This window comes from Neofelis nebulosa, chromosome 17 (genome assembly GCF_028018385.1).
Source record: "Neofelis nebulosa isolate mNeoNeb1 chromosome 17, mNeoNeb1.pri, whole genome shotgun sequence".
In the NCBI taxonomy this organism is placed as follows: domain Eukaryota; kingdom Metazoa; phylum Chordata; class Mammalia; order Carnivora; family Felidae; genus Neofelis; species Neofelis nebulosa.
The window spans coordinates 59,507,699-59,529,137 of NC_080798.1; the positions used below are offsets into that span (position 1 = coordinate 59,507,699).

A 21,439-nucleotide genomic window follows, 5' to 3' on the forward strand; every position below is an offset into this window, starting at 1 on the left:
CCTGCCTTTGCTCGGCACATAGGGTGTGTCCGTCTAAGGGCCAGGAACTGGCTGCAGAGACGGCCAAGACCGAACCCTCTCTGGGCTCCACCCCAGCGGGACCGAAGGAGGGTCAGTTGGCGGGGAATTCAGGCTTTAGGAAGACGACCCTTCCCAAAAGGAGGCCGTCCCAAACCAAGTCGCCAGTAGCCACCTCCCGAGTGATTGCACAACCTTAGCAGTGCGCCTCCTGCATCATAAGCTCCAAAGAAGGGGCGGCTACTTTTCAGAAGTCTATACCCAATACTTGCTAAGATCGTGGCAACTGGCAACACACTTGCAAAATAGGCAAAGCGTTTTAGCGTCCACCTCCAGATGCGGGAAGTGAGGTTCTGGGTGTTCCAGAGAGTTCCTCAAGCTCCTACAGAACGGATCCTATGCTCTTTGCCGTCATCAGAGAGAACATAATTGATGACAGTAGCAAACACTGCTCCAAATGTGCCAGGCTCCAGGCTGAGGGCTTCCGAAGTCACACCTGAATGCAGTCCTCACAGCAGCGGTGGGCAGCCGAGGCGGCATCCACAGGGGAGGAAACAGAGACTGGAGATTTTAAGGAGCCTGGCCCAGAGTCGGAGCCGGGAAGAGGCGGCACGTGACGTGACCCCAGTGTGCTTAATTACAAACCTTGCGGCTCCTGGCCACACCTCTGCCTTCCTAGCGGGTATTCGTGGCATTAATACACAAAGACATCAGCAGCCCTTCGTGCTGCGTGGGGGTGGCCGTGTCTCTTACCGGCTCCCAAAAGGTTATAAAGTACAGAAGGTTATAAAATAAAATCTCTCAGGGAGATTGGTGTCTTTTCCCACTTTCAGGAAAACACCATAGATCTGTGGAGAACATTTTATGCAAACTGACCCGGCCCCGGCAGCGGAAATGTGTGCAAGACTCGCTGTGCTCAGAGCAGTGACCAGGGTGCTAAGGCACAGCCCAAGTCCCTCAGAAGGGAGGCCTGGAGCATCCCCCAGGCAGTAGCAAGCCACGGGGAACAAACTCCCTCCCTGGAAGTTTCAGAAAGCAGGTAGCACTCCCCGGGCCATTCCCCTTGGCTCCTTTGTTCCATGTTTCCAAATTAGAAGCGCCCCCAAAGCCCAGGCACTTGAAAGAACAGGCAGTTATGAAAGAGACACCCCTTAGAAGAAACTGGCTGGCTTTCCCGTGGAAAGGTATTCTAGAACTTTGACCCAATGCTTCAGACTCAATCATATATGTACACTTGCCCCTGGGTCCCTTGACAGTTTTTAAAAATAGACCTAATAGAGCCATTTTGGGTTCACAGCACAATTGAGCCAAAGGTACAGAGAGCGTTCCATTCCATACACTCCCCACCTCCCTCCACAGCCCCCCCCCCACCAGGATCAACATCCCAGTCACAGCAGTGCCTTCACCATCACCTGTGACTCATCATTATCACCATGGACCGAATGTCTGTGCCACCCTCCCCCCCCCCCATATGTTGAAGCCCGATGCCCCATGTGATGGCTTTCGTGGGCGGAGCCTTTGGGAGGTGACAGGTCATGAAGACAGAGCCTCCTTGGTGGGGTCAGGGCCCTTATATAGGGGGCTCCAGAGAGCTCTCCCCCCACCTTCCGCCGTGGGAGGACACAGAAAGAGGACAGGCATCCGTGGACCGGGAAGCGGGCTCTCACCAGACGCCAATCTGCTGTGACCCTTGATCTTGGACTTGCCAGCCTCGAGACCTGTGAGAAACAAAGGCTTGTTTAAGCTGACCAGCCTGTGTGATTTTGCCATAGCATCCCGACTGAAGGCACACTCAGAGTCCACAGTTGACGTTAGGGGGTGTTCTTGCTGGTGGACATTCCATGGGTGTGGACAAACGTATACCCGTGGACCCGTCCACTGTGGTATCGTACAGAATGGTCTCACTGCCCCCATCCCGCCAAATCCCCTGCGGCACCTGTTCGTTCCCCCTCCCTCTCGTCCTTGGCGGCCCCTGACATTTTACTGTCTCCAGAGTTGTGCCTTTTCCAGAATGTCATAGAGTTGGAATCCTGTAGACGGTAGCCTTTCCAGATTGCCTGATCTCACTCAGTAATACGCACTTAAGGTTCCTTCATATCGTTTCAGGGCTGGGCAGCTCTTTTCTTTTCAGTGCTGAACATCATTCCATCATCTGCACAGACCACAGTTTATTCACCCCTCAGCTACCGGAGGATACCTGGGCTGCTCCCAGGGTGTGCGTGGGCTCGTGTAAGGGTTGTATAGCTTGTCACAGCTTTTCCTTACGTGTTCTCTCGACCCCTTCGAAGCCGGCCAGAAGGAACACATAGTGAAAAAGGCAAGAGCATGGAGAGCTTGGCCATGGATCTCCGAGCTGTGTGACTTAGGGCAATCCACTCACCTCTCTGGGCGTCTGTTCCCTTTTCTGTAAAATGTGGGGGAAGGGATTCCTCCATTGGAATGGGTGAGAGGTCAGAGCGGCCGGGGACGCGGGGAGTCTGAGCACACGCAGCCCGCAGCAGGCACGCTGTCATCGTCCCATAACCATCCTGCTAGACAGACAAGGGAGGCTGTTGAGAGATGAGATCCACTGATTCACTGAGGTGCCGGGGTGTTGACAGCCAGCCCTCTCCCCGTGTGCGCCTCTGAAACGCCAACGCCTCCAGCCTAAACTTTGCGGTACGGACTTCAGATATTAAATGCCACATTCTGCTTTCCGCTGCCCGACCTCCCCCCTGCACCGTATGCACACACACACACAACTCCTAAAGTGCTGGAAACAAACACAAACAAGCAGAGATAATTCTGATAACAACAAAGACTGGCTCCCGGGGAGCCAGCAGGTTCCCTTCCCCCTCCAGGCATCCCTCGGTTATCTGGCTCTGCTCCCGAGTTATGCAGTTATGCGCCCTCTCCCACCCTGGGATCCGCTGAGGCTGTCCGTCAGCGTCTGGCATTTCAAGGCACGTTCTACCAAGGCAAGGCGAGGACGCCCGAAGTGTCACAGCGATGCCTTGCCACCACTACCCAGGTCAAGGGTGTGCCACACGATTCAGACTGCACCCGGCTCCTGTCTCCCAATTCTGTCCTCCCCCGGTGTCTGCGGCCACTGCCTCCTCCCTCCCTCCTCTTCCTCTCCTGCCCTCCTCCTCCCCTTTCCTCTCCACCTCCTCCTGTCTCCTCCCTCCTCTTCCTCCCCCTCCCTCCCCCTCCTTCCTCCTCCTTCCCTTCTTTCCCTCCTTCCTGTCCTCCTCTCTCCTCTATCTCCTCCTTCCTCTCCCACTCCTCCCTCCCCCCTTACCCTCTGTCTTGCCCTCCATGCACCTGCATTCCCCCCTGCATAGCTTCCAGCTGTGACCTCATGAACACACTTCTCCACCAGCCTTCCAGGCCCTGTGGGGTCACCAGCTTGCACACTCAACCCCCTCTGTCAGCCAGACTTCCTCTCTGTCAACTCGCCTTGGTCCTTCTCCTTCCTGCTTTTGTGGGTGTCTCTCCCATCCCAGAAATGCCCTCCCGCACCCCAATTTGGCCCAGTGGCTAGCAGGTGGGAAGGGTGGGGCGCTCAAAGAGACTCCTCTATCAGAGCGGGGATGGGCCAACACCGCAAAGGTCCCTGGTAAGGAGCAGGGGACCGGCACTGGGTCTAAAGCTGGAGATGCGGAGGGTGGGCGGAGTCGTGCCCGCTCAGAGCTCTGCCAGCATGGGGAGAACCCAGATGCTAACGCGAAATTTACACGCGGCTGCAGTGACGCCCCAGGGACAACCGGGCGCCGTTTGGGTCACGGTTTAAACAGCCCCCTTGCACACGGGAACCAGCCGGCGTCTTCCAAGTAAACTTACTACCATCTTTAAACACAGAGCAGGGAGGCAGAAGATCACAGCCACCCTCACCGAGGAGAAAGCCTGTTTTCTCGAGACAGTGGGTGGCTGAGCCCAAGAAGGGGCTCGCGGTCTCTGTGACTGGGGAGCGGGATGGCAAGAGGCTGCTGTTTGCGGGTGGTGAGCCGTGTAGTGCACGACGCGCACGCCTTTAAAAAAGAAGTATAATTTCTATCATACGCGGAGCTCCAGAAATCCTGCCACCTTCTCCTTGAACCGTGAACGTTAATGGCACGTGGTTAGTCGGCAGCTGCACCTACTGCCTCGTGGATGTAGGATCGTTTAATAGGTAAGAACTGAAAAGGTCTGCGTGTGTTTTTGCCAAAACAGAAGTTTCAGCCTGTGAGCCCTTTTCCAGGACAGCCGTGGAGCATTTGACAATGCTTCCCGTTTGCTAGGCAGCCTCTGCCTAGAATAAGTGCCAGTAACTGTTGGGACTGAGTCCTGGGTTTCCGCCCCTAACTGGGGGACGAGGCCTGTGGTCCCGGCAGGAGAGACGGGGTGTTTCTGAAGCCCGAGGTGACCTCTACCTGTTGAGCTTACAATCCCAGAGCGTGGATTCTGTGCCAGGCACAGCAGTGAGGTGTGGGGTGCAGTGGGTGCACGAGGCAGACCAGGTCTCCCCCTGCTCTCCCGCTGCTTGTATCCTGGCAGGGGGGGAATCCTGTCAGAGGATCCTGTCGGGGAGGGGGAAGCGAATCAGGATGGGGGTGGGGTGAAGGACGGGAGAAAGCGGATGGGAGGAGGTCTCAGAGAAGGAGGCAAGGCAGCAAGGAACTGAGGACAGGGGACACAGGCAAAAGGGACAGCACGTGCAAAGGCCCTGTGGAGGGTCCAGGTTGGGCTGGCGTTGGGAGTCCCCGGTGTGGACACTCATGTGCAAAGGCCGGGGTCCAGCAGGGGAATGTTCTTTGCTTTCATGGGATTCCTAAAGGGTGAAAAGCACCCAGGGCCAGCCACGCTCAGACTCCTTTGGGGGCACAAGTCTGCACCCCGGACTCCATTCAGTCCTTTAGAGAACGCCTGGGGCCTCCCTCGGTTACTGCCACCATGAGACCCCACCGTCACTTTGAGGCTCTGCTCAACGCTGCCCTGCACGGTGACCCCAGTCTGGCTTATTCCCTGGGGCTCACCCCACAGGTGAGAACCAGTCACTGCCTCCCTCTTTCTCTCCCTGCCCTTGTCCACACAATCAAGCCCTGTCTGCACCTCCCAGAGAATAGTCCGCTTTTCACAGGCTCCGATAATGAGTCATTTACCCCACAGGGTTAATGGCAGGGTTTCCCGCTGGTGATATAAAAAGGCAAAAATTTCAGGGACATTGAGTCACGTGTGTTCAGAAGTCGTGCCTTCGTGCAAACACTACTCACCATGTATATATAGTTATAAAATTATGCATCTATTTGTTTCCATGTAGACTATTTTTATATGTATATAGAAGTTCCTAGTTTAACTTTTTAAGTCTCTTTTGACTTCCAAGGTCCTGACCCTAATTCCAGAGTGGCGGGCTGAGAGATTCAGTCCTATCACTTGGCGGTTACAAGACCTGAGTCGATTACTTAAGGCCTCTCGACCGCGCTCACCTCCCGTGTAAAGCAGTGATATTAACAGTGCCCACCCCAAAAGAGGATTAAAGGAGCAGTCAGGGACCCATCGTCCAGCACATAGTACGCACACATTAAATTTTCTCCTATACAGTAGGCAGGAAAATCTTGAAAAAGTCCTATATTCATTCAACAAACATTCTTACGCACCTGTTACGTGCCAAGGTGTCACGCCAGGCACTGGGACTGCAGAGAGGAATTAGGCGGCCACCAAGGGCCTAGAGAGGTAGGACACGTAAAGCTGCCCAACCAGCGTTGGCTCCGCCCACCCGCCGGGGCACCGGGCTGACCGAGCTTCCAGTTCTCTGGGGGCGCTGGGGCCATGTGATCGGCTCTGGCCAATGAGCTGTGGAGGAAAGGGATCCATGGCTCTTGAAGGCTGGACCGCTTCATTCCCAGGGCAGGATCTCCCTGTCTTGCCCCTGGCGAGGTGGTAGGAGAGACAGCTCTTGAAAACTCAGGCTCCTGAGTGACTGGAGGAGCAGAGCTCCTGTGCCAACCTGGGACTGGCCCAACAGGAAGTCACTGAGACTTGGGATGGCCTCTCACTGGGGCTACACCAGCCTCACGTGACTGATACACCCACTAGGCAAATCAGTCACACAGCAATCTGGCTAAGGGCGACTACGCAGAACTTACAGAGAAGCATGTAACGAATTCCTTTGCGAAGAAACGTATGTATACCTTTACATTTTTTTAATGCTTATATATGTTTGAGAGAGAGAGGGGGAGAGAGGGAGAAATGGAATCTGAAGCCTGCAGGGCCCAGGCTCCGAGCTGTCAGCACAGAGCTGGATGTGGGGCTCGAACCCATGGACCATGAGATCATGAGCTGAGCCAAAGTTGGACGCTTAACCCACTGAGCCACCCAGGCGCCCCATATGCATATCTTTAACATCCTGTTTGGAAAACATCTATAGGACTCTACTGGATTTCTTGCATCTTTGTGTGAATTTTGGCAATTCATTGTGGCTTGAATTATAAGGCAGAAAAGCTCCTTAGAGAATCAGCTTTTTTTTTTTTTTTAATGTAACGACCACAGGTAATGTGATTAAGCCCATGGCTGTTGACGATTATTTTTCAGAAACGTCCAGAACGCAAGGAGAAGGGACACCAGGGCCAAGTTGGTCCCCACATTGGGTCTTGCGACTCCTTCCATGGAAAGGTGTTGGCTTTGTGGCACTTTCCTTCTTAGCTTTTCAGAGTGACAGGCGTGTTTCTTCCCCATTGTTTGTTTTCACTTTGAAAGATTTCAAGCTTACGGGAAAGGTGCAAGAGCAGTGCCCAGTGAATCCCCACGCACCATAGGTTAGAGATTTTGCCTCACTTGCCATTTGAGATGGGTCTCCCTTTCTCCCTCCCCACCCCCCCCCCCCGCAGTTCACTGTGTGGTACCAGTGGCAGGAAGGATGACACGAACCCTAAACACTTTGACGTGTACCTTCCAGAAACGAGGACGTGTCCTCGCTTGGCCACATGCGGTGATTACCCTCGAGAATTTTAACCCCGATACAAGATTATTCTCGAACATGCACTCCAGATTCACATTTCCCCAGGGGCTCTCGAAACTTCCTCTGTTTGCTTTTGAAGTTTCCTCCGTTCAGGATCAAGTACGGCCCGTGGTTCTCCGGCTTCTTTTGTCTTCCCACCAGAGATCGCCCTCCCCCCTGTTATTTCGCATTGTCCACGGTGCCACGTGGACTTCAACTCCTGAGAAAGGCCACGCTCTGCGAAATGGGCTCCGAGAGTTTTCATCATGGACACACCTGCTGTCCCGGAAAACAGATAATTGCTAGGAGCCGGACGATGATGGATTTTCAAGCAGCACCACGGATTCTGCCCATCCCAAGGGTTCATCAGGTCCCAGCTAGATTTGGGAAGCCTGGGACCGCTCTTATCCCGGGTCCCTTGCCTTAAAACCCAAGGCGTCTCCTGAGCCCAAGGGGAGACTTTGAAAGGACCTTGGGACAAATGTCTTGCAAACAGAGAAGGCCCAATCTCCTTTCGCTTGTGGCCTCTTTGAATTCTCTGTTGTGCCTCAAAGGCAGAAGCTGCAGACATGTTTAGGACTCTCCCTCTGGTTAAAGCCGATGCTGTCCGCACACCGTCCGGGACAAACGTTTTTCCGATGAGTCCCCTGAGATCCGCACCACGCCTTGGGCAGGAGGACAGCTGCTATGGGGAGACACAGTTTGTCCAACAGCCCCGGGGTGGGGGTGGGGTGGGGGGGCCACACGTAAACTTCTAGCCACCCGAGAGGCAAAGACTTTTATTTGCTCAAAACCTCAGCGAATCTCTTGCTCCTGAGAAGTTTCAGAGACATTCTCTGTTTTCCCCGCAGATCGTGTTCTTGACACATTGCAAAGCTATGGGAAACGTTTTCCTTTTCCTTTTTTTTTTTTTTTAATTTTTAACGTTTATTTGTATTTTGAGACAGAGAGAGACAGAGCATGAACGGGGGAGGGACAGAGAGAGAGGGAGACACAGAATCGGAAGCAGGCTCCAGGCTCTGAGCCATCAGCCCAGAGCCCGACGCGGAGCTCGAACTCACGGACCGCGAGATCATGACCTGAGCCGAAGTCCGACGCTTAAGCGACTGAGCCACCCAGGCGCCCCTGTTTTGCTTCTTCTTAATCCACCGGCGGCGGGGCACGCACTTTATTTTCAGCGTCTCTCTGACTCCACAGGTGTTTGAAGGCTTCTACTCCCGCGCTGCAATGCTCACGTGCATCCAGACGGTGGCAGCACCTCCATTGCGACCAGAACGCCCGGGTTTCCTTCTTCTTTTCCAGAGTAGTTCCCCGGTTGGCCTTCAGATGGCGCCAACACCACAGGCCCGCGGCGGCCGCCGCGTCCAGGAGCCCAACGCGCCCGGGCGGGGAGGCTACGCGGTCGGCTGGGGGGGGACGGAGGTGGGGGGAGTGGGGCATGACCCGACTCTCGCCCGCCTTCATCGTCGCTCATCGTTCTGGAACCACACACGGCCCTCTGCGGCCCGATTCCGCTCTGGGCTCCGTGACCACTACGTGAGCAGGGGAAGCAATCAGCCATGAGTTAGGAGCCCCCGATCCAAAATACGCTGGCAGGTTAAAGCAAAGATCGGAAACATGGTTTTCGCGAAGTCCAGGTGTGTGGAAAGTGTTGTTATGATAACCTGTGCAAACATCTCGCCCGGAGTCCTACCGAGCGGAGAAGAAACCCAATTCCAGGGGCAAAGGAAAATGTCTCTCTCACCTTTTCTATCTGGATTGTAAGGATTTCTTTCCTCCCCACCCCGCTTTTTTTTGGGGGGGGGGAGGGGGTGGGGGGCAATAATAATTTTGGCCACTCAAGCAGGGGCTTTCCAGATGACATTATTTTAAACCTGGACACGCTTATAAATACAAACTCAGACAGAAACTACCATTTTTGAATCTATTTTCCATGGTCCACAGTTATTTTGGGTTTAGTTCTGTGCTGTGATAAAGCTTTTTTTTTTTTTTTAAGGCACCTCATAAAAGCAGAGGGAATAATATTTCTCCAGGAAGCCTACAGACCGAGGAGTGTTTCTTGGTCAATAGTTTGCATTTCCGGTAAAATTGTGAGAAATCGAAGTGCCTGGCAGGCCGTCCGGGAGGAAGATGTATATATACACACATATATATTTATTTTATAAAATGGAGCTGAACATATTAAAAAATAATAAAGTCAAATCGTTCACCTGTGAGCTGAGGACTGGGAAACTTTATTTTACTTCGTTGCAAAAAAAAAAAAAAATTAAGTTAGAGAAAGACTCGGGGCACCCATAAAAAATATAGTGTTTCAGAAGCAGAACTATTCAAGAGACTAGGAACCTGGTTTGTGCTTTGCCTCTGATTGTGAATTCATCAGGAGAGCATACCATTCATAGATGACGCACACAAACACTTTTCTTTTGTTCCTTTATTGAAAATGAATGGCACGTCTCCACTGCCTTCTCTCGCCTCCCCAAAGCTGAGCGCCCTCGGATTCTCTCACACCCCTTTCCCGGGAATCAGGCAAGCGCCTGACGGAACAGGGGTACGGTGGGGGCCCAAACCACGCAAGTTTTATCTTTGTTCTTCCCTACCCAACCGAGGGACGACCTCCAGAAGAGTTCTGACCAGCCTTTAGCCCTTCTTATGAGCGTCCTTCCCCTTCCAGGGGAAGCGGGTAAGTGTGATCCGATCGCCCGAGGTGTTGGGGGAATAAATATTCAGTCCACGGATGAACTGACTTTCCGGGGTACCCAGAGGAAAGGGGAAAGCTTTGAAGGGCGCCGACCTCGGGTCGCTCCAGGTCAATATCTCGACCGTATCAGCTCTGGAGGTGTCCCAGCCGTTTGGGATGGCTTACCCCGTCCTCCCACGGAGCCCTGGTGCCCCAATCACCTTATCAAACGCCAGCCAAACAAAAAGGACCGGCGCAGAGTAAGCCAGCCTGGAGAGTCCCCAAGAGGCTTTGGCGGGAGCGGGAGGTGGGCACTGCGCCCCGGGGCTGGCGATCCAGCGGACGGGGCTGGGGGCAGCTTCCTCGCCCCGAGCGCACCCGGCCCCGCGCCGCGGACGCGCGTCTTGGGGCGCAGCCCCCGCGGGAAGCAGGCTCGGGTTTCCCCTCGCGGGCTCTGCCTGGGCCGGGCGGCTGGCTGCATTGTTCCCGGCTTCGGGGAGCGCGGGAGCCGGCTTGTCCAAGGGAATTTATCTCTGGGAAAAGGGAGAGACACTGCGCAGCTGGACGTGGGGGCCGCAAGCGTCGACGCGGCTGGGGGATGCGGGAAATTGGCGGAACGAGGCCGCTCTGTTTCCCCGAACCCCACAAAACTGCTCACGGGGCCGCCGACGATTTGCCGAACCCGCGGCGCACTTAGAGGATTAAATTCTCAAGGTATTTGCCCCTTCCCCACCCGGACACTCCCCTGCAAGCCGGCGCGGCCTGCCTCCTCCGTGGAGGCGAGGGGCATTCATTCAGTTTCCAGAAGTTGCCTCGAAAAGCTTTACAGGTCATCTTGACGGCCCAAACCTGCAAACTCTCTGTTGATTATTAATTATTTGCTTCAATGATGACAACATCCAGGGGCGGGGGGGGGGGGCTTGCATTCCAATCCAGCACTCTCGCTTAGAATCCATCGCACCTGGGCCCCCATAATTAGGAAATCTAATTATTCGCCTCGTCACTCATTAATAAGGAAAACAGTCCCAGGGTCTTCGCTACTTACAAGGTCTTGGGGGAGATATTGGACTACATTAATCGATTCGATTTTATATTTCAGATTAACTTTATCTGCAAAGGAGCGTGGGTGTCTTTCCTCCCACCACCCCCCCTCCCCGGGGCATGCTGGCCCATTAACCAAAATGTGATAATGAAATAAATTTTAATAAGATATCACTCTTTTTAAAAAAATCTTCTCAAGTTGAGCCTGAACTGCAGGAAAGTCTGGTTCGGCGCAGCTGGGTCTTAGAGCCGACGGATTCCGGCGCTCCTCGCCCTGATTGGTGCCGACTCCCCACAGCTGCCGCGTTATTGGTGCAAAGTCCCCGGAGGGGGCGTGGCCGGACGAAAGTAAAAACTTGCTTTCAGCAAGAAGACTTTTGAAACTTTTCCCAATCCCTAAAAGGGACTTTGCCTCTTTTTCCGGGCTCGGCGGGACAGCCACTCTGGACCCCGGCTCGCTGACCCTCGGGGCTGCCTCTTTGCTGGGGGGCTAGGAGAGCCGCCTTGCCCCCGTTGGCGCCGACACAGGGGCCGTCCTCGGTCCGCTGCGCGCGTGGCGTCTCCACTGCGTCCCCGCCGCCCGCCCCGGCTGCCACCCTCCGGTCCCGAGAGCCAGCGAGCGAGCGAGTGAGCGAGCGAGCAGGGGCCGGCGCTGCGCTCGCCGGGGCGCGCCCTCCAGGATGCCGATCCGCCCGGTCCGCTGACAACTGAGCGCCCCTTCTCCGCGCGCGGGCGGGCGCCCAGCGCCGGCGCCTCCCCCGCCTCGTCCCCGAGGCTTCCCGGCGCCCGGGGCTCTCCCCTTCCCACCCCCACCCCCACCCCCGCGCCCCCGCCCCGCCACCCCCGCCGGCTCCCTTCCTCTCGCCCTCTCGCTCCCTCGCTCTCTCTCGCTTTCGCAGGGCCTTCCCCGCGGTCCGTGCGCGCAGGCGGCGGCGAGCCGTCTCGGACGCAGCATGCAGGCGCGCTACTCCGTGTCCGACCCCAACGCCTTGGGAGTGGTGCCCTACTTGAGCGAGCAAAACTACTACCGGGCGGCGGGCAGCTACGGCGGCATGGCCAGCCCCATGGGCGTCTACTCCGGCCACCCGGAGCAGTACGGCGCGGGCATGGGCCGCTCCTACGCGCCCTACCACCACCACCAGCCCGCGGCGCCCAAGGACCTCGTCAAGCCGCCCTACAGCTACATCGCGCTCATCACCATGGCCATCCAGAACGCGCCCGAGAAGAAAATCACCCTGAACGGCATCTACCAGTTCATCATGGACCGCTTCCCCTTCTACCGCGAGAACAAGCAGGGCTGGCAGAACAGCATCCGCCACAACCTGTCGCTCAACGAGTGCTTCGTCAAGGTGCCCCGCGACGACAAGAAGCCGGGCAAGGGCAGCTACTGGACGCTGGACCCGGACTCCTACAACATGTTCGAGAACGGCAGCTTCCTGCGGCGCCGCCGGCGCTTCAAGAAAAAGGACGTGCCCAAGGACAAGGAGGAGCGGGCCCACCTCAAGGAGCCGCCCCCGGCCGCGGCCAAGGGCGCCCCGGCCGGGCCCCCTCTAGCGGACGCCCCCAAGGACGTCGAGAAGAAGCTGGTGATCAAGACCGAGGCGGCGTCGCCGGCGCTGCCGGCCATCACCAAGGTGGAGACGCTGAGCCCCGAGAGCGCGCTGCAGGGCAGTCCGCGCAGCGCGGCCTCCACGCCCGCCGGCTCCCCCGACGGCTCGCTGCCCGAGCACCACGCCGGCGCGCCCAACGGGCTGCCCGGCTTCAGCGTGGAGAACATCATGACGCTGCGAACGTCGCCGCCGGGCGGCGAGCTGAGCCCCGCGTCCGGGCGCGCGGGCCTGGTGGTGCCGCCGCTGGCGCTGTCGTACGCGGCCGCGCCGCCCGCCGCCTACGGCCAGCCGTGCGCGCAGGGCCTGGAGGCCGGGGGCGCGGGGGGCTACCAGTGCAGCATGCGCGCCATGAGCCTGTACACCGGGGCCGAGCGGCCCGCGCACATGTGCGTCCCGCCCGCGCTGGACGAGGCCCTCTCGGACCACCCGGGCGGCCCCACGTCGCCCCTGAGCGCCCTCAACCTCGCCGCAGGCCAGGAGGGCGCGCTCGCCGCCGCCGCCGCGGGCCACCACCACCAGCATCACGGCCACCACCACCCGCAGGCGCCGCCGCCCCCGCCGGCGCCCCAGCCCCAGCCGGCGCCCCAGCCCGGGGGCGCGGCCGCCGCCGCCGCCGCCGCCGCCGCCGCGGCCCAGGCGGCCTCCTGGTATCTCAACCACAGCGGGGACCTGAACCACCTCCCGGGCCACACGTTCGCGGCCCAGCAGCAGACTTTTCCCAACGTCCGGGAGATGTTCAACTCCCACCGGCTGGGGGTGGAGAACGCGGCCCTCGGGGAACCGCAGGTCGGCACCAACGCGAGCTGTCAGCTGCCCTACCGATCCACGCCGGCGCTCTACCGCCACGCCGCCCCCTATTCCTACGACTGCACGAAATACTGACCTGCCTGGCCCGCTCCGGCTGCGCCTCCCACACCCGGGCCTCTCGGGCGGTCCAGGCTGCAGAGGCGCAGAAAGAACCAAAAAATATGCCCGCCAGCTTTTTTTTCCTCAGACTCAGGAGCAGAGAGAGCTCGCACCCGGCCTCAGTCCTCTGTGAAGCTTCAGGTAACTTTAATTCGCTGCCCCGGTTCCGAGGTCCTAAAAGAACCCCCCCCCCCCCACAAGGGACGCGGCCCGGCGAAATGAATATTGAGTTTTAAGCCCCCCTCCCCTCCTTCCAGGATGGTTGTGCTGAATGCTCCAGCTGGGGTTTAAAAAAAAGTTAAGTTACGGACCAAATCCCAGAGCGGCCCGGTAATGACTCTCTCTGTAGAGACCCCCATAGGTCTATGGGGGGGTGGGGGGTTTCTATAGATCACGTCTGTGCTGTGTGTAATTTTAAATTTCTCTAACCGTGCTGTACAAATGTGTGCATTTGTAATCAGGCTATTTTGTTGTTGTTGTTCAGAGCCATTAATATAATATTTAAAGTTGAGTTCACTGGATAAGTTTTCATCTTGCCCAACCATTTCTAACTCCCAAAAGGAAAATTTAAGAAACCTACGTGGGTTTTTTGTTTTTTGTTTTTACCGCCCTGTACACTTATGAGGCATAATTCTTTTCCCGGTGGTAGGTCTTTTACAAAACAAGGAAATAATTTATTTTGTTGTTGTTGTTGGCGGATAAAGAAGTCAAGTATCTGATACTTTTTATTTACAGAGTGTGATGGTTTTGTATAGTAGATTCCTCCCTGAGCATTCCTAAAAGAAAAAAAAAACTTTAAAAATTTAACTTCACCTGTGTTTGTCTTATGTGGTCTTAATTGTTGTACTTACCTTAAAATAAACCCATGTTGTTTTTCTGCCCCAAGTCCGGACAGTGTGTTTGTGTTCTCGAAGTTTTTAAAAACAAGGTGTGTTTGCAAGTCCACCTGTTTTGATTATATTTGTTACGCAGGTGGGTGAACGCATAGACGTATACAGATGCCCGCAGGGGACTGGGGACGCTCCCCTGTTGTCTTGTTAGTGACGGAAAGGTTTGCTAAATGCAAAAAAAAAAAAAAAATTGCCAACTGTCAACACAAATAGTACCACCATTCCATCTCAAATCCAGCGATCCCCAGCTGCGGAAGCAAAAGACAGGGAGGACCCAAGTTTTTCATTAGTTAACTACGAACCTGGGGGGAGTCCTGCTTTCCCTCCGATTCCTAAAATGCGGACTTCCTTCCCCATCGTAATGGCTTTCCAGAAAAGAACGTGCAGTGGGCCGGAGAGGGTCCAAAGGGGATTGATTCTGGTGGTGGTTAGCTCAGAGGTGGATTTCAGACCCCTTTACGTCTTGATATGGTCTCTTAGTCTTTACCCTAGTGCAGTGAAAAACTGTAGAGGCTCTTCGGCCTTCGAATGTAACTTACAATGCTTTTGGAGTTCTAAATTTACCAACTCTTTCAGGACTGTAAATCACAGGGAGAGGATTGCCTTTTCAGTTTTGATATCTTGTCTTTAAAAATTTTTTAATAGCAATGAAACCATTTGTGGGGTGTGGCTGGGGCGGAGGGCGGGAGGGGGGTGAGGGGATGATTTTATTATCTCTTTCACTGGCCCAAAGGCACAATTCCCCCCCCCTCCCCCACTGGTCTCTGAGTGCGAGTTTTGAGGCCGGGGCTCCAAACTGGGGATTTGTTTCCCACCCAAGGAGGTGAGCTGTACTTTGCTTAGGGCGAAGCGGGCTTAACATTTCGGGTGATGATGATTTTTCCAAAAAGTGATTTTCCTTGGTGCAGTGGCATTGAACAGAACCTGGTTTTGTGTTGTTTTAACCATGGCAGTTTGTCTCCAGGTCATGCTGATGTAGTGCTGGGGGAGGTAGGAACGTAATAAATTTCCCCATATGTGCCACACAGATTCTTTGGATCTGTGGCCCCAGAGGTGACTAGTGGTTAAGACTTAAATGCTGCATTTTGTTCCTTTTCATAGTGCTCGGGATCGGGGAGCCCCTGCGCTTGGTGTCTGACCTCCAGCAGGCTCCCAGGCCCCCTTGCCTTGGTTGAGTAAGCTGGACTAGCCGGCGAGGAAAGAGAGGGAGGCCAAGAGGCCCCCCGCTCCCAGCTCCCAACGGCAGCAGAGGCCGGCCCTCCCTGCCCAGCTCCTACGCTCCAGGGCCATTTCGTTCCTGTTCTCCAGATGATGCTGCCACTGGATTCCAGGAGGGTAGTCCAGCCGGCTTTCTCCTTCCCCAGGCTTTTCATAGAGTCCGCCCTGAAAGTGCGTCCTCCTCTCAAGATTCGGAGTTCAGCGGAGGTTTGAGAGACACGCAGGAAATAAAGGGGAGAGAAATGGGAAAGAATTCGGCGAGACCCAAGCTGCCACTGAAGCCACACCAGGGACCTTCTGTCTCAGGGAAGGCCCCTCTGAGAGCAGTGCCTGTGCCGGGGCGCTGGCCCAGTGAACAGCTCAAGAAGGGACCCCCGCCCGCCCGGGAGACGAGCACCCTTCCATTTCCCTAGGAACATGGGCAGCTCGAGGGATTGTGTCCGGGGCTTTCTCCAGGCCTCTGGAGGCGGCAGAGGGAGGGGTGTGTGAGGCCATGGCACGCTGGGACGCCTCGGAACCCGGAAAGCTTCCTGACCCTGAGGCCCAGGGGCCAGGGTAGGTGCGGGTAAGCTCCCCCAGAAGGCCGGCCATGGGAGCTGGACACGGTGCTCAGAACTCGCTGGGCTCAGCGCTCCTGCCTCAGCAGCCCCGCTAGGACCTCGGGCCTGGGGACTGAGCGGCCTCGGGCGCCTCCCTCGGGGTGGGGAGATCCAGCAGCAGCGGAAAGCGAGCATCCCGGTGGAGGCGGTGGAGGCGTCTGGGGCCGCTTTGCCAGTTCCCGCTGCCCTGGGCCGTCTGCCACCCAGCGCGCAAAGACGCAGAGACGGCGCCCGGCCCGGGCTGTCCTTGCTCCACGTATCCGCTCCCCTCCCCTTGCTTCGGCCGCTGGGTCCTCGGGAGGTCCAGGGCCTTTCAGGAAAAGGGGAAAGGAGGCCGACGATGGAAGGGCCGGAATGTTGGTCGCGGGCTGCTGGGACTCCTGGCGGGCAGCTCTGCGGTCCGCCGAGCTCACTTAGCACGAAGCCCCGTGCAATAGCCACGTTCCCTCCTGATCCAGTAACGTGGAACCAGGCAGGTCTCAGAGCTGCTGTCAACAAAATGGGAGCAGCCCCAACACCACAGCAGAGACCGCTTCCTACAGAGTTAACCCTGCGTGCCCGACTGGCCTTGGCTGCCTGGACCGGTTCTACCCGGGGTCCAGTTGTCATAGATACGGGCCGCTGGGAAAGACTCCCAGGCTTCTGACAATCCCGAACATTCCCAGCCCCATAGAGGCTGCAGCTCGGAGAGCCTCTGCTTCCTGTAAGACATGCCCCACACTCACGGCTCTCGAGGGGAGAGGGACGTGTGGGGTGTGGCCCAGCCCAGGCCCCTCTCCCGAGGCCAGAGCTGAGCCTGCCACCAGGTGGTCCTCATCCCCTGGTTCAAGTAGCCTGTCCCCACCCACACCCAAATCATGGTGACACGTGTCCCCTAATTGCCTGAGCATTGGCCTAGGAATTCCACGACCACATGATGCCAGGTGAACAAACCACTTCTCCTGGCTGGCCTCAGTCTTCTTACGTGTAAAATGACCAGGTGGGAGTAAGGGCGTTTGGGGCAGCCCGGCACCTTCCTTTCGGGCGTAGTCAGGCTCCTGCAGCGGGCCCTCACTTATCCCCCTCTCCTATCTGGCTGGTAAGAAATGAAGATCAGAAGTGAGAGGGAGGAGCAAATGTCCTGGGGTCCTGTGAACTTTGGTGCCTGGCTCCTAAATCTTTTGGGGCCCATCTCCTCTCTTTTACCCCAAGATTGCCTGGGGTCGCCTTTGGGCCCGGGAGAGGCTTGTAAGCTGCATTCAAAGCAGAGAGCACGGAGTCCCCAGAACACCCCCACGTCCCCTGTGGAAACTAACCCCAGTGCCTGAGTTCTTGCCTTCTCCCTCCTCAAATCCACTCCAAATCCAGAACACTGCGCGGGCGTTGGCCAGGAATTCACTGATAACCATAAACCTGAGGTGAGTGCAAAGAGAGACCTGAGAAGAGACCCATTAATTAACAGGGAGAACTGACTTTCTCCGGAATGCGCTGGGGGTCTCAGCACCTGTGCCTCGCGCCTCAGGGAACGTGTGCCTGTGTCGTCCCAGGCGGGACGCTCCTGACTCTCAGGGCGCGGTGGACGTGGAGAAGTAGAGACCCGAGGTTCTATGCCCTGGGTGCAGCCAGGGCCAGGGTGAGGGGGGGGGGCAGCCTCCAGGTGAGCAGGGCACAGGGGACCAGTGCCACCAGAGGAAGCCTTCGGGCACCACATACTCGAAATGCTTTCCCAAACTTCGAGAAGCGTTCCCTGCCTGCCTCCTTTTTGCGTGGCCTCGGCTCGCCAAGGCATTTGAAACGTTTGCTTTTTGACATAGGCATGTAAGGGAGGCTGCAGGGTTTCAGAGACTGCAGTCAGGACGGCCACCACTGCCCTGATTCGTGCAAGCCTTTCCCGGGCTTCGGCGACATTCCTGCTTCGTGGCCAACACAGAGAGACGCAGCCCGCGTAGAGTGTGATTCTCGAATGCGTATGTCTGATGCTGGGGTGGTTCTGCCAGTGTCGGGCTGGTGGGGACTTGATCCCGGGACTGTGTGTGTGTGAAAAGCTGGCACGGGGCGGGAGGGGGTGGGGGGAGGAGGCGGGCTGACAGATGGACTGGCCCCCTGGCCGCACAGATCCTGTTAAGGAAATGGAGTTGGGGAGCATGGGGAAGGCTGCCCCAGCCTGGGGTACAGCTTTGAGCTCAGTCTGTATGCCCACCCAGGCGGGAGGTCACGGAGGCCAGAGAGGCCCCTCTGACCCCTGGCTTAGTGGCCCTTGGCCCTGGGTCTTACCTTTCCCAGCAGCCCCGTGGGGGCTCTCTCTCTGCCTGCGTGTTGTTTTTACAGGCAACCGCCTCAACGAGCCTTTCTAAGCTGAATCCACACGCACCAACTGAGGGCCTCCACACAGGCCAGCGGAGGGTTCGCGTGACCTCGGGCGTGCCCCCTCTAGCTCTCTTGGCCCATTTCTCGACTGCAAAATGGTAGGATCATCAAGCAGGGTTATGGTTGAGGACGAGTGAACCCGACACAGGTCAGGAGAGTCCAGGCCATAGGAAGGACTCACGGCTAGCCGTCAGGGTTTACAGAACACCAGGAGAACAGTGGTTCTTTGGTCTCGGCCAACGGTGTACATCAGGCCACAATGCTGATGTGCCCTAGCGATGTGCCCTGACTGCCCGTTTTAGACCCTTGAAATGACTGCTGGGAACAATATGAGCTCTAAGGAAATCAGTAATTTGGAAAATCCTGCCCTGTTCTCTGGGCTTCAGCAGAGCGTTACGTTCATGCCTCCCCCCACCCCCAACGCAGCAGGAACCTGCTCCAGACATACCTCGCAGAGCCGCTGAGGACACCCAAGGATGTCAGGCCTCAGAGAACCCACCTTGGCAGGAAAGCATGTGCATTCCAACCCCCCCCCCCACCCCGTTCTGCTCTTTGTGACCTCTGTTGTCTGGGGTGTTTGGTGCCCATCTGTAAAATGGGCAAACCCATCCCTTCCGTCTTTCGAAGATGCCGTGAGGGTTCTGGAGAGAGCTTCCACGGGGCCCTTGGCATCCACACACAGTAGCCATATTGTAATGGGGCTGTTCCCCTGTCTGCAACCCTTCCTGTTAGCTTCCTGGCCTCAGTGTCCGGTCTGCAGAATGGGAGCGGTGAGGACTTCTGTGTCTTCAAGCCAGGAGGAGGACTGACACGACCCGAGGGAGCTCTTACCCGAGGGTGCCAGCACCTAGTAGCGTTGGAGACGTTTCAGTGATTAATATCGCCCTTGTCACCACCATCTCCAGTGGGTTCGGGACATCAGGGAGGTGACCTGGCGGAGGAAGTCCTGTATCTTTCCACCCTCCGCTCAAACCTATCGCAGGTATGGTCCGATCGTTCGTTCGTGTATAGACTTCGCCAACTGTGTTGACCCGGAGAAAAAGCGGTGCCGTGTTGGGAAAGATGACACAGACCGTCCGTGACTGGAGCGTCTGATTTTCAGTTTGCTAAGGAGCAGAGGAAGGGGAAATGCCCTCCGGGAGGCTGGATGGGAGCACCTCCTCTCTCCCCTCCCCTCAGCCTTTTCCTCGGAGGCCTCTTGGGACCTGCCTGGTGCCTGGCCTCTGCCCAGCCTGTGCTAGGACTAGGGTGCTCCCTGCCCTCATCCCACACCCACCCCGACTTCTGCTGGGGCCCCAGAGTAGGAGCCACCAGGGTCCTTCCGGGAGCCTCCCTCCGCGCAGGCTGGAAACCTCAGGGCTTTGCTGCAGGCTGGGAGATGCGGGGGCACTGACTTCCGAGAACCCTGCAGCTTGGGGCGACATAAAGACTACGAGCCTAGGGAGACCTTCTGTGTCCCCGCCTGGCTCTCCGGGCTACCCGCGTCAGCCTGGCCGGCTCCCAGGCTCCTCTGCCCACCCCCCGACCAGGCCTCAGAGCGGCTCTCAGCACACCGAGCTTCCGCACGAGGGCGCATCCGCGCCCGGACGCCGAGGGCTGGTGCCCTGCGCTCCCCGGAAATATGCCCCAGCGAGGGGCTCCTTCCTACAGTGGCCCCTCCTAGGCTCAAGTTACAAACTCGTCGCCTGGGAGCCCAGGATTCGTCCCCGCGCGGGAGCCGGGCTGGGGCGCCGCGCAGGAGCCTCCCGGGGATGCTCTGCGAGCGCGCGGGGCGGGACGCGCCTCTCCAGACCGCGACTAGAACTTGGGTTTTTTGTTTTTTTGTTTTTGGGGCTTTTTTTTTTTTTTTTTTTTTTTCTCTCTCTCTCTCTTTCCTCCTTTACTATCAGTGCCCCGCCCACCAGCCTCGCGGTCTCCGCCTGCCTCCGGCCCTCGCCCAAACGGGGCGGCGTTTACGATTGTACAAATTCAAGCTCGGGTTTGCCTTGGAGTTTAGAGGGAGCGCCGCGGCGACGCGCCTTTCCGGAGAGGCAGGGGTGCGCGTGCTGGACTTCGGGTGCCGGGGAGCTCCAGGGAGGGCTCCGGGTGCGGAGGGGCGGCGCGCCGCGACCCCCGTTTGTCTCCTCTGGGTCTGTAAGAGGGGGCGCTGAGGCCGGACCTCGAGCTGGATCCAAGCTTGAACTTGCTGGGGGCGCGCTGGTCTGGAGAGGTTGGGTGACCCCCGGGGACCATGGAACCGCCGAGTTGCGTAAGCTCGGGCCTGAGGTTGTTTTTTCACCCCGGGGTTGAGAGGGGTGCGCCGGTGAGAGCCCCAGCGACGACAGCGCCCCTCCCCCTCCTGGCTAGAGGACCGTCCTCGACACCTAGGCCGGAGCCAGGCGGGGCCGGACAGTTGGCTGAAGTTAGAAATGCAGCGCCCTGGAGGGGCCTGGAGGTGTCCCAGCGCCTGGCCTGGCGCTCCCTCAAGCCGCTCCTGCACCCAAACCGGTTTTTCGACCCCGGTTTTGACTTCCTTTTGCGTGTTGTCAAACTTACCCACAGCCCTGCCGTCTACCCTGAACCGCCGAATGTCAGAGTTATTTTATGAATTCCTCATTTTGGAGTGGGGCTCTTTCCCTTGTTCCGGGGGTGACCTGGCCGTTCCTAACCAGGTGTCGCCTCTCTGTGACAGCAGGAGCGGCAGACATCCCCGCCCCTAAGGACTGTGGTGCCTCTGGCCCCCTTCCCAGAAGAGGGGACATTCCTACGCCCACCTGCGCCCTCAGCCCCCTCTCTTTTCTTTCCCCACGCGTTTCACTCAATGAGACGCTAATTCAGTGATCCCCAGTGGGGTTTTTTTTTCTTTTAAACAATTTTCAGCAGAGATCATAAACAGAAACTAGTCACAGTAATGCCCCCACCCCCGCCGAGGCTCACCGGGGAGCAGAAGACACGGCTCCTTCTGAATCGACATCATTCAGGGCTTTTTATTCAAACCATGACGTGGCTGAATGTAAAATGAGACGGGTGGGGGTGCTTACACCCCAGGGTGAGTGGGTGGGGGGGTGGGGGGTGGAGAGCAAGCAGGCTTCCCAAATGCTTAATGTAATCACGGGCCAGCTGCGTGCACTTGTAAAGTTGTTATAACCCCCCTCCTTGTTATAAACAGGAAAGCGCAGAATAGAAAGCAAGAGACCCGC

At 57.2% G+C, this 21,439-nt stretch overlaps 1 protein-coding gene across 1 annotated transcript; it reads left to right on the top strand.

Annotated features, from left to right (window-relative positions):
- The first annotated feature begins 11,525 nt into the window (after nucleotides 1-11,525).
- FOXC2 (forkhead box C2) lies at nucleotides 11,526-13,286 on the top strand. Its single transcript, XM_058707431.1, has one exon. It carries the CDS (start codon nucleotides 11,645-11,647, stop codon nucleotides 13,181-13,183), a length of 1,539 nt encoding a protein of 512 aa, XP_058563414.1. The 5' UTR covers nucleotides 11,526-11,644; the 3' UTR covers nucleotides 13,184-13,286.
- The last annotated feature ends 8,153 nt before the right edge of the window (nucleotides 13,287-21,439 follow it).

Coding starts and splice junctions, on each gene's coding strand:
- FOXC2 (XM_058707431.1), top strand. CDS start 11,645: ATGCAGGCGCGCTACTCCGTGTCCGACCCCAACGCCTTGGGAGTGGTG.